General features: G+C 34.5%; 1 protein-coding gene across 1 annotated transcript in view; it reads right to left on the bottom strand.

Moving 5' to 3' along the window:
- OTOGL (otogelin like) overlaps positions 1 to 13,397 on the bottom strand; it is a 202,897-nt gene that overhangs the window by 59,784 nt on the left and 129,716 nt on the right. Inside the window, exons 32-35 of the mRNA XM_017543473.2 lie at positions 12,601 to 12,757; positions 11,910 to 11,936; positions 3,106 to 3,273; positions 1,117 to 1,395 (exon numbers count right to left, since the gene is read on the bottom strand). Coding sequence (XP_017398962.1) covers positions 1,117 to 1,395; positions 3,106 to 3,273; positions 11,910 to 11,936; positions 12,601 to 12,757 — 631 coding nt within the window. The remainder of the gene's footprint in view (positions 1 to 1,116; positions 1,396 to 3,105; positions 3,274 to 11,909; positions 11,937 to 12,600; positions 12,758 to 13,397) is intronic.

Below are 13,397 nucleotides of genomic sequence, written 5' to 3'. Positions count from 1 at the left end.
CTTTCAGGGTACCTCAGCTGCAGTGCAACATGGGGAGTGTGCAGACAAGATTCAGTTCACCCTGGGCTTTTCTGAGTCTTAGAGGACTGGCTCACCATGAATCCTAGGCATCTGTTGATTCTTGCTGTCTATCTGTAAGTAAATAAAATTCCTTTGCCTGACTTGTTCTGTGAGTATCTCACCACACTAAACCTAGGAATGCAAATAGTAGAGATATTAGAGCTTCTTTTGCTTTGTTCTAAGCTCATTGACAGAGTATGAACCCTTGCAGAATTCTGGCATTCTGGTTTGCACAAAACCTCTTGCCAGACATAGGAAGCTTTGCACACAGGAACTTTATACAATAGGTAAAATTCTGAAGCTCAATTTGTACTTTCAAAAATCCATTACTGGAAGGGCTTGCAGAAATACATTCTCAACAGAAAAGACAAATTATTTGCTCTGTTGAACTGCTTTAGGAGGGTTCACTAGGATGAAACAATTTCTTGGGGAGACTCAAGATAGATATGAAGCTCCTGGATTTTGAAAACAAAGCATGACTTTTAAACATTGCATAAAGAAGTAAAGATTGCTTCAGAAAATTCAAAACTATAGACCTAAAAGTCTCTCTAGAAGTAAGATTAGGTTTCTGCTGAACTAGATAAATCTTCTAGAGGTCAATGGAAACAGACATACCCTATATCCAAAGGACAGAGATAAACATGTTATCCTTATCACTAAGAATCAGATTAATCAAAAGTTGCCTTCTAGGAAAGAAAAAGTAGATATAAACATTAGACAACCATGCCACATGAGGAGGCTCTGATTCCAATGTCCAGACAGCACGGGTAGTAACAATTGGGGTAATAATAAAAAATCAGGTTATTTAGGATTGTTCTAAGCAATTTACACCAACTTATTCAATATTCACAATAACTCTACAAAGTGGGCATTATTATTTCTCCAATTTTACAGATAAGTAAACTAGGGGGTATGGAGGTTGAGAAACTTACTTAAAGTCAAACAACTCTATCTGCTTATACACAGTAAGAATGAATTTTAAATTAAAGACATAAATATTCTGCATAATATAAATTATCTATTTGTTCTCTTTTTTGGAGATCTCAGAAAACATACCTTCTATGCTAAAACTACTTGAATGTTTAAATTCTTCGGAATCATCATATTTTGATGCTTTGACACTAGAATCTGTGAATATGATGAAAAAGCCTTTTTTGCTGTATAATTCAAATGCACTGTAACCAGGAATCCAGAGGCCCTGATGGTGGAAGAATGTTGCTCTCTGATGAAAGGCTGAATTTGCTTCCCACAGCTCCAAGCTAAGAGTGTCACTGTCATGGACATAGAGAAAGTAGTTTGGCCTTTCAGCAGATTCCAACGAAACAAGCGCCAACGCTGTAAAACACAGAGCAGTGCAGATTCTCAGGAGAAGGAAGATCATCAACATTGGCATCACAAAATGTACTTATAAAGTAAACAAAAATAGTACCACACAATTGCCAAACATAATTAGTGCCAATCACCAAGATTTCAGAAATAAATTAGGAGATGTCTCAAAGACGACAAAATGTAGTACTTTAAATTTAGTGAATAACAGTGACATCACTAAAAAAAAATCAGTCTTCGATGGCTTCTAATTTTTAAATAATTTATTTTGTCCTGGGGGTAAAAAAGAAATGCCAGTGAGGACTCCAGAATGTACAATTTCATACAAGGAACTGAATGATTAATTGGATATATATTTGTGTTTACAAACTTTAACATTTGCAAATGCACAAAATCTATAAGAGGCTAAACTGGATGATAGAAAAAAATAGAAAAATAGATTAATTTAGGGATATAACTGCATTTCAGTATCACTGGACTCTTTTAATGAGCAAATGTTTTCACAAGAGATTTTACTGCACCGAAAAATGACTATTTATTCAACATTATTGTCTATTTCCCAGAAGATGATCTATCAAGTGGCTAATGAGCAATTGGGCTTTACAAAGCATTGAAGAAGTAGTGCCGTTTTTTGCTAGGTGCTTTGAAAATTTACCTTATATTGGTAAAATTTATGATACAAAAGTTTTTAAATTGAGATGATTTTAGGTTGATTTTCTTAAATAAACATTATTTGGATTTTCTTCTATTAAAATCATTAGTTATTACAAATTGCAAAATGAAGAGTTCTCTCAAATTTAATATGATCTCAAAGACATTTATCATGTTGTAAAATTCAAGTTCCTCTGCTGAGCACCAAAAGATGCAAAGAATAATAAAATAAATTTTTATATGAGAAAAAAACATAACCAACATAATTTAGAACTTGAGGGTGATAGGTGTTTTCAGAACTAAGAGAGTTCTTTTCACAGGAAAAAAATAATTTATTCTAACTGGAGAATTGTGAGAGTTCTCGGAAGAAGTGAAAGTTAAGTCTGATTGAGTCAATTCAACAAATAAATTCCTAAGCTTATACAACATGCCATGCATGGTTCCAGGTAGACGTATGTAGACACAGGTAGCCTGAACATCATTGGATCAGAAGGGAAACTACCACCAATCAGAACAGGTGCCAGGTGGATACAACCAATACAGACCTACAGGTGTAAACCAGTAAATGTAAGGCTGGGTTCAGGACACTGAAGACATGTCCAGGAACAAGGACAGATAAGACAGGTAAGGGCAACAGGCTGTCACGATGACTGTCTACACTCTGATTTATGCTCTTAATGCATAACTTATTTGGTATCAATTCACAATTTATTTTTACTTTTTTGGGCGTTAAAATCTTTTAAATGTTAAGAATCAGTGGATGGTTTTCAAAAAACGTCAAATTAAGTTATGTGACTAATGCTATGAAAATTTTAGATATATTTTATTTAACACCAAAAACTCAAACAATTGCAATTCTAACATATATATGCCAATAAACAAACAAAGAAATGATTTTTGTTTACAAAAGAGAAAGCTGGTTCATGCGCCAATGTTACATTTTATCTCACATCCTTTAGGGCACTTTAAAAAATAATATAAGCATATTAGATTCTCAATTAACATTTACTGGGTGACTAAATTTTTAAATTTAAATGGAAAGCTAAATTTGTTTTCAATTATACTTACATGATACCTTCTCTTTAAAAAGGCCTGGAGTAATCATAAAATAAAAAAATAAATTAGGATGAACACTGCTTCTTGGCAAAGAGAAAATGCTTCTGCTGGTCATATTGGCCCCTAGAACAAGGCCAGTCTGCCCATAGCTTGCCAGCATATACGGTCCTTCTCCAAGTCCTGGTTAAATACAAATAAGAGAGCTGTAAATTGGCATAGATTTTTAAATTTTCAATGTCATTTCAAAGAAATGTTTTTAATAACAAAATACTTCAAAAAAATTGAGCAATTAAAAATTTATCACTAATAAAATAACTAAACTTTAAAATAATAATTTATATATACAATGATTTCTATGTATATGTTTGTGTTGTAGGTTATATAAAATGTTGATATACATGTGATCGGTTGTTTCATGAAAGTTTAACCTTATTGCTCTCAGTGTATTTCACTTTCCCTCTCCTCTCAATTTTCTCAGCACACACTGAAGAAGAATTCAAAGAATATAAGGGCAAGATATTTCCTCTGAAGGACTTAAGGCCAGGCCTGAATAGAGGGGAAAGGATAATTATATTGGAGAAATGAGAAGTCTTCCAATTAGGAAAGGGGAAGGTGAACCAAAATTTCCATCATGAGGACCAGGAGAAGAACAGAAAGACTGAGAGGATATGTTATTTTCCAGTGGAGTCTCCTCACTGACCCATCATCTGGGACACATTACCATTGAGCAGCTGGGGACCCTTATAAACCATGAGGAAAAGTGCTTCACTAGGGGCTTTGATACCTTGTATAGAGATAGAAATTTGAAACGGCTTTTCCCCCACATCAAGGTGGAGCTGAGCAGAAACGGCAGATAATTTTTCTTAGCCTGGCTGCAGTAGACTCACCACTGCTGTCACAAATGTTATAAACACAAAATATTTCTCCATGAGCCAAAATACATGAGGAAAAAAGAAAATTATAGCAATAGTCTGTACCAGGTAATGGCTCATTTTCTAGCAGGGACAAGAGGAAAGTGATGGGCCCAATATTCAACATCCTTAAAGAAAAGAACTTTCAACCTAGAATTTCATATCCAGTCAAAATAAGCTTCGTAAGCGAAGGGGAAAGAAAATCCTTTAAGGACAAGTAATTGCTGAGAGATTTCATCACCACCAGGCCTGCCTTACAAGAGCTCCTGAAAGAAGCACTAAACAAAGAAAGGAACAACCAGCACCAGCCACTCCAAAAAATTACCAAATTGTAAAGACCATTGACACAATGAAAAAAATGCGTTTAACTAACAAGCAAAACATCCAGCTAGCATCAAAATGGCAGGATCAAATTCACACATAACGATATTAACCTTAAATGTAAATGGGCTAAATGCCCCAGTCAAAAGACACAGACAGGAAAATTGGATAAAATGTCAAGATCCATCGATGTGCTGTATTCAGGAAACCCATCTTACATGCAAGGACACACATAGGCTCAAAATAAAGGGATGGAGGAAGATTTATCAAGCACATGGAGAGCAAAAAAAAAGCAGGAATTGCAATCCTAGTCTCCAATAAAATGGACTTTAAACCAACAAAGATCAAAGGAGACAAAGAAGCGCATTACATAATGGTAAAAGGATCAATGCATCAAGAAGAGCTAATGATTCTAAATATATACACACCCAAGACAGGAATAGTCAGGTACATAAAGCAAGTTCTTAACGACCTACAAAGAGACTTGGACTCCCACACAATAATAGTGGGAGACTTTAACACTCCACTGTCAATATTAGACAGATTAATGAGTCAGAAAATTAACAAGGATATGCAGGACTTGAACTCAGATCTGGACCAAGCAGACCTAATAGACATCTACAGAACTCTCTACCCCAAATCCACAGAAAACACATTCTTCTCAGCACCGCATTACACCTACTCTAAAATTAACCACATAATTGGAAATAAATCACTCCTCAGTAAATGTAAAACAATGGAAATCATAACAAACAGTCTCTCAGACCACAGGGCAATCAAATAGAACTTGGAATTAAGAAACTAACTCAGACCCCAATCCCACCCTGACCCTAACCACTGCAGCCTCCCTCTGCCCCAGACCCTTGGCTGAGTCATCTGACCCTTCTGCACACAGGCTTTATCACCTCGGACATGACCTCCCAGAACTGCACAGCTTCATGGTAACTGAACAGCTGGCTCCTGAATGTTGACTGAATAAACAATGAAATGAATGCAGAAATAAAGATGGTCTTTGAAACTAACGAGAACGAAAACACAACATGCCAAAATCTCTGGGACACATTTAAAGCAGTGTCTAGAGGGAAATTTATAGCTATAAATGCCCACATGAGAAATGAGGAAAGATTGAAAATTGACACCCTATCATCAAAATTGAAAGAGCTAGAGGAGTAAGATCAAAAAAACTCAAAAGCTAGCCAAAGACAAGAAATAACTAAGATCAGAGCAGAACTGAAGGAGATAGAGACACACAAAAAAACCTTCAAAAAAATCAATAAATCCAGGAGCTGTTTTTTTGAAAAGATCAACAAAATAGACCGCTAACCAGATTAATAAAAAAGAAAAGGGTAAAGAATCAAATCGATGCAATAAAAAAACGATAAAGGGGATATCACCACTGATTCCACAGAAATGCAAACTACAACCAGAGATTACTACAAAAAACTCTATGCACATAAACCAGTAAACCTGGAAGAAATGGATAAATTTCTGGACACTTGAACCCTCCAAAGCCTATACCAGGAAGAAGTTGAAATCCTGAATAGACCAATAACAAGGGTTGAAGTTGAGGCAGCAATTAATAGCCTACCAACAAAAAAAACTCCAGGTCCAGACAGGTTCACAGCTGAATTCTACCAGATGTATGAAGAGGAGCTGGTACCATTCCTTCTGAAATTATTCCAAACAATACAAAAAGAGGGAACCCTTCCCAAATCATTTTATGAGACCAATATCATCCTGATACCAAAACTCAACAGAGACTCAACAAGAAAAGAAAACTTCAGGCCAATATCCATGATGAACATAGATGCAAAAATCTACAATAAAATGCTGACAAATCAATTGCAACACCACATCATAAACCTATCCATCCGGATCAAGTAGGCTTCATTCCAGGGATGCAAGGCTGGTTCAACATACGAAAGTCTATAAATGTAATCCACCACATAAACAGAACCAAAGACAATAACAACATGATTATCTCAATAGATGCAGAGAAGGCCTTCAACAAAATTCAACAGCCCTTTACTATGCTAAAAACTCTCAATAGACTAGGTTTTGAAGGAACATATCTCAAAACAAAGAAAGCTATTTACAACAAATCTACAGCCAATATCATACTGAATGGGCAAAAACTGGAAGCATTCCCTTTGAAATCCAGCACTAGACAAGGATGCCCTCTCTCACCACTCCTATTCAATATAGTACTGGAAGTTCTAGCCAGAGCAATTAGGCAAGAAAAAGAGAATAAAGGGTATTCGATTAGGAAAAGAGAAAGTCAAATTATCTCTATTTGCAGACGACATGATTGTATATTTAGAAGACTATCATCTCAGCTCAAAATCTACTTAAACTGATAAGCAACTTCAGCAAAGTCTCAGGATACAAAATCAATGTGCAAAAATCACATGCATTCCTATACACCAATAACAGACTAACAGAGAGCGAAATCATGAGCAAACTCCCATTCACAATTGCTACAAAGAGAATAAAATGCCGAGGAATACAACTAACAAAGGATGTAAAGGACCTCTTCAAGGAGAACTACAAACCACTGCTCAAGGAAATAAGAGAGGACACAAACAGATGGAGAAACATCCCATGCTCATGGAGAGGAAGAATCAATATCGTGAAAATGGCCATACTGCCCAAAGTAATTTATAGATTCAATGCTATCCCCATCAAGCTACCAATGAGCTTCTTCTCAGAACCAGAAAAAAACACTTTAAACTTCATATGGAACCAAAAGAGAGCCTGCATAGCTAAGACAATCCTAAGCAAAAAGAACAAAGCTGGAGGCATCATGCTACCTGATTTCAAACTATACTACAGGGCTACAGTAATCATAACATCATGGTATTGGTACCAAAACAGAGATATAGACCAATGGAACAGATCAGAGGCCTTGGAGGCAATGCCACACGTCTACAACCATCTGATTTTTGACAAACCAGACAAAAACAAGCAATGAGGAAAGGATTCCCTGCTTAATAAATAGTGTTGGGAAAACTGGCTAGCTATGTGCAGAAAGCAGAAACTGGACCCCTTCCTGACACCTTACACTAAAATTAGCTCCAGATAGATTAAAGACTTAAACATAAGACTTAGCACCATAAAAACCCTAGAAGAAAACCTAGGCAAAACCATTTAGGACATAGGCATAGGCAAGGACTTCATGACTAAAACACCAATAGCAATGGCAACAAAAGCCAAAATAAACAAATGGAACCTAATTAAACTCCAGAGCTTCTGTACAGCAAAAGAAATAATCATTAGAATGAATGAGCAACCAACAGAATGGGAAAAAAATTTTGCAATCTACCCATCTGACAAAGGGCTAATAACCAGAATCTACAAAGAACTAAAACAGATTTATAAGAAAAAACAAACAAACCCATCCAAAAGTGGGCGAAGGATATGAACAGACACTTTTCAAAAGAAGACATATATGAGACCAACAAACATATGAAAAAATGCTCATCATCACTGATTATTAGAGAAATGCAAATCAAAACCACATTGAGATACCACCTCATGCCAGTTAGAATGGTGATCATTAGAAAACCTGGAGACAACAGATGCAGGAGAGGATGTGGAAAAATAGTAATACTTTTACACTGTTGGTGGGAGTTTAAACTAGTTCAACCATTGTGGAAGACAGTGTAGACATTTCTCAAGTACCTAGAAATAGAAATTCCATTTGACCCCGCAATCCCATTACTGGGTATATACCCAAAGGATTATAAATCATTCTATTATAAAGACACATGCACAAGTTTATTCACAGTGGCACTGTTTACAATAGCAAAGACCTGGAACCAACCCAAATACCCATCAATGATAGACTGGACAAGGAAAATGTGGCACATATATGCCATGGAATACTATGCAGCCATAAAAAATGATGAGTTTGTGCCCTTTATAGAAGCATGGATGAATCTGGAAACCATAATTCTCAGCATACTAGCCCAAGAACAGAGAACCAAACACCACATGTTTTCACTCATAGGCAGGTGTTGAACAATGAGAACACATGGACACAGGGAGGGGAGCATCACACACTAGGGTCTGTTGGGGGTGCCAAGGAAGGGACAGTGGGAGATGGCAAGGTCTGAGAGGGATAACATGGGGTGAAATGTCAGATGTAGGTGATGGGGGGATGGAGGCAGCAAACCACATTGCCATGTGTATACCTATGCAACAATCCTGCATGATCTGCACTATACCCCAGAACCTAAAGTACAATTAAAAAAATAAATTAAATAAATAAATAAATAAGAAAGTGACACAAACCTCCAAGATGCAAATATGCTTCAAAGTATAAATATGTATATTTGTACAAATATGGAAATAATATACAAATAATAAGATAATTATAATGAGATACAATTCAAAATGAAAAAGATGTGTATATAACTACAGCTTGAGTGCTTGAAGCACCCTCATGAATATTCAGCATAAGAATGAGAAAGGAGACGGACAGTGAAACAAAATCTCTCCCCTGCTGCACACGCCCCCTAATACAGCAACCTGAAAAGACAATTTCCAACTGAGAAATCTGTTTGTACAAAAACCTAAAGCTTTTGAATTGACTCTCAGTTAATTGGCAGCTTGATTCTGGACTATTTTTGTCAGCAACTGAGAGACAAAAGTCATTGATCTTATCATTAATTTTCTGCAGGGAGAGGTGTAATTTCACCATCTACTGAAAGCAATCATTTCCTGCAGTGATCCTTTAAAAACAGAAATAAGCATATCCTATCTAATAAAATTACTCTGAACTTAAAAATCACATAACAATTTTAATAGGAAATTGAAGTTCTCCCTCATCTACAGAAATAGCATTTCAATGCAAGCTTTACGTTTTTAGTTTAAGTCATATAAATGAATACAAAGATATATAGAATAATTGTACTAAGGATTATTGAAATAATCTCAACAATAACTTTTAAATTCTCCTAATACTTTTTAAAATTCTTCCTACAGAATCACAATTATTTATTTATGCATGTGCTTTAAATATTATAAGTATCTTAATAACATAGTGTCTGGCATGTAGCAAATAAAGAAAGAGGCAATATTCCAGCTATAAATGCCCAAAAAGGACTAGGTAAATTTACAATAGCGTGAAATTATTTGGGATGAAACAAATTAAGAATAACCATTTGAAATCATTTTCTTTTTATTATTACTTTCCACAATCATCAAAATTTTATATTCTCCTTCAATCATTGTTGTGTTGCTTTTACAAATTCTGACTTCCCTTGGCATGTTGATGCCTTTCCCTATTACTCTGATCATAGGAAATTTATTTTCCTGCCACTCTACTGAGCCTATTAGTCTCATGAAGGCCAAATGCCCCATGTTCACTCTCTGATATTATCAATACAGTATTACAAATGAACTAGAAGAACAAGTTTGAAGGATTCTGTAGCACATTAGAAGAGCGAACCATTGCTAGAAGTGCAGAGGACTTGTTAACAGAGAGCAAAACGTAGCAAGAGGTAGAGTGATTCAATACATATAGAAAACTCTGCTTTTAGGTCCACAAGTCTGCAGAATAAATGCCAAAAAGTACAAAGGCACAGATGGAGATTGTCATAGCAGAACTGGGTGAATCAGGAATTTTTTTAGTGAGGAAGTTATTGAAGCATTTTCTCAGATTGTTCTCTGTGTACTATGTAGAACCTGTGATAACAATGTGTGGTGATCATCCCTACACTAGGATGTATTAACCATACAGTAGTCCATGTAGCACGGAAGTCATGCTCACTGGCTCTGAAGTAAAACTGTTTACAAATCCCAGTTTGCCACATTTTGGCTAAGTGAATTTGGCAAAGCTATTTGATCTCTTCTTTTTGCTTCAATTTCTTCTGTAAAGTGTTGATAATAGTAAAATGCTGACAATAAAATAAAATAACATATTTTGATGTTTAAATTATATAATATAAAGAAAGCAGTTAACACAAGAAAAGCTACTGTTATTATTATTAGACAATAAATTGCATTTTAATTATGGAATCCAATAATGTGGAGCGTGCGTTTGTGTGTGTACGTGTATGCATGCATGTGTGTGGCAGTCTCTTTAAAATCTTGAACAGGAAATATTGTTACTTAGATTTTCTTTAACTACCACAGATATTTTTAAATGTTGAATTTGTCTCCTCTAACAAACATCCATAAATAAAACAAATATAACTAAAATAAAAAATTCTCATTTTCTTTTTAATTCATTATATCTATTTCTCTAAAATTATCTAGTTGTCAAATTTCTTCCTAGTCTAATAAGCCACCTGAAGTGCCTCAGATTGGTTGCTTGGCCCAGATTTCCTGCAACTATTATTCTAACTGACACATCCATCATGGGTCCAGGGTTTGCCCAGTTACTGACTAAATGGATACTTCCCTAGATCACCTTACTTGTCTGAATTAGGTTTTGGTGCCTGTGCCTTCCTCATTAAATAGATTTGAGAAAAAGACTCCAATTCTGCCAAATTCAAGCATTTTCCTTAAAGATGTAATTCTCTATCTTTTCTTACATCTATGCCTTAGTTTTAGACAGCAACACCTCTCAGATTTCTTATTGCAAATCTGGATGTTTGCTGAGACCAGGAGATCTTCATTATTATTTTATCAGTAAGTTCTCATTCCAGTAAAATGTAAAGAATGATTATTGCCTATAATGATGTCAAAATAAAATCCTTATGTTAATTCTTACATAATTACATTTATACTTTGTTTCTTTGATTTCCACAACATAAGAAAAATGTGACTATAGTCACCATGCTGTGCAATAGATAAGAGAACTTATTCCTCCCATCTACTTGAAACTTTTTGTCCTTTGACCAACATCTGGCCTTTCCCTGTCCTCTTTTCCACCACCAGCCTCCAGTAACACCATTCTACTCTCTATTTCTAAAAATTCAACTTTTTTGGATTTTGCAAATAAGTGAAATCACATCATATTTGTCTCACTGTGCCTGACTTATTTCACTTAGCACAATGTTCTCAAGGTTCATCCATGTTGTTGCAAATGATAGAATTTCTTGATTTTTAAAGAATGAATAGCTAAAAGAAAGAAACTTAAATGTTCTCACCACAAAGAAATGGTAAATATTTGAGGTGATCGATATGCTAATTAGTCTGATTTGATCATTCCACGATGTGCACATGTATCAAAACACAAATTGTACCTACCCCATAAATATATACAATTATATGTGTCAAAATAAAAATTTTGAAAGCATTTGAACAATGTTTACATTTATTAATGGTAAAGGTATGCTTTTGATCTAAAAAATTAACTAACTTCACCCATCCATTCATTCATGTCATTCTGAAACTGTACTGAGGGTTCTTAAATGCTGAGAACTTAAGTTACACATTATTTTAGTTTTTGGGAAATAAATCTTAGCACAAATTCTTAGAAATTTTTTAAAATTTTAAAAATGAAAAGCTTTTATGGAGTTATATACCAAGTTATAAACAATTTATAGTTTGTTCACAGCACAAGTTGTTTAAAAACTTTTAATCTGAAAATACACCCAATAGAATAGTGATATTTTTAATTCGAATGTCACATACCTTCATTGTAGTATTCACAATCAAGTGCTAAAAGAAAAAAAGAATACATATTAAACTACATAAGAAGCCAATCACTTATCTGAATGTAGGCTTGATACAGCCACATATTTGTCAATAACTATGTGAAAGAATATGGAAGGGTACTACTTAGGAACTTTTTCTGAGGAAAAACAGATTCTTTAAGTGACGTAGTATAATTAATTAAATTTCATATAATTGTTTTAAGGTAGGAAAATGTATCTGCCAATTTAGAAAGGTCAACTGAAAGTGTTCAAACTGCAAGTTTGTTCAGATGTTTTACCACCTACACAACTAAATTAAAAGTTTAGTCAAATCTTGAAGCAAATTCAAGGTGATTTTTTAAAAACATGTTTCTTATCATCAGAACAATGAAACTTCATAGGCATATAAAAATTAAAGTCATAAACAATTCTCTAAGGATGGTGTATAATTTATATTTCAAATGGTATAATGACAGTAATCAAACACAGAACAAAATATTATAATTTATTTTTATAAGTCCTTTTGGTATTCTATAATTTATTATTGTCAAAGGAATATAAAATTTAGTCATTTTGATTTGATTCTATCTCCCTGAGTTTTCTGGCAATTATTTCTAAGATAAACCAACAATTAATATGTATTTCTGTATCAGGTCTTTACATAATGATGGTCCAAGTAGGATACTCACAACAAACAGTAGACGACCTCCAATGAATTGATATTCCTTCCTGACAACACTTGTATGCATATGCAGCTATACTAGTGCACAGACACTCACAGTCCCCACCAAGATTACAGTTACAAGTATCTTCATGACAATTTTTGGCAAAAGAAGTAACATCAATCTGAAAAATGAGGTGAAAGATTACTTAATTTCAATAGATACTGATTAAGATTTAAAGTCAGCCCTCTAAAAGAAAACTATGCGTTTTCAAAATTTGATATTATCAGCTTAACACTGCCACCTAGAGAATTCTCTTTATTTCAAACCTTTTTATTGCCCAAAGGGGAAAGAAATGTATTAGGAAAATGTCACATCAAAGAACTAGCAAAAGAAATAATAAGATTAATAAATACATGTAACTTCAACATCTGCAACATAACAGATTACTTTTTGGAAGCTTCTTTCATTACTAGTATATGCACATGGCATTAAAAGAAAGGCATCTTCTGCTTCCAATTACAATTTTATGTAATTTTCTATCTTCCTTCTTTCTTTCCTTTCTTTTTTGTCCCTATTCTAATTGCTATTAATGGTAACAGCAGTCTTTTTAAAAAAAACTTATCCTATTTATTAATCTATTTATTTTATTTGCATTATAGTTAAGTAGCTGACAAATTTTAATATATTGACAATGTGTTAAAAAAAAAAGAAGAAGAGGAAGAAGAGGAAGAAGAAGAAGAAGAAGAAGAAGAAGAAGAAGAAGAAGAAGAAGAAGAGGAGGAGGAGGAAGAAGAACAACCACCACCACCACCACCACCACC

This window comes from Cebus imitator, unplaced genomic scaffold (assembly GCF_001604975.1).
Source record: "Cebus imitator isolate Cc_AM_T3 unplaced genomic scaffold, Cebus_imitator-1.0 Scaffold156, whole genome shotgun sequence".
Classification (NCBI taxonomy): Eukaryota; Metazoa; Chordata; class Mammalia; order Primates; family Cebidae; genus Cebus; species Cebus imitator.
The sequence above is the reverse complement of the archived record's forward strand: the minus strand, read 5'-3'. Positions and strand labels throughout refer to the sequence as shown.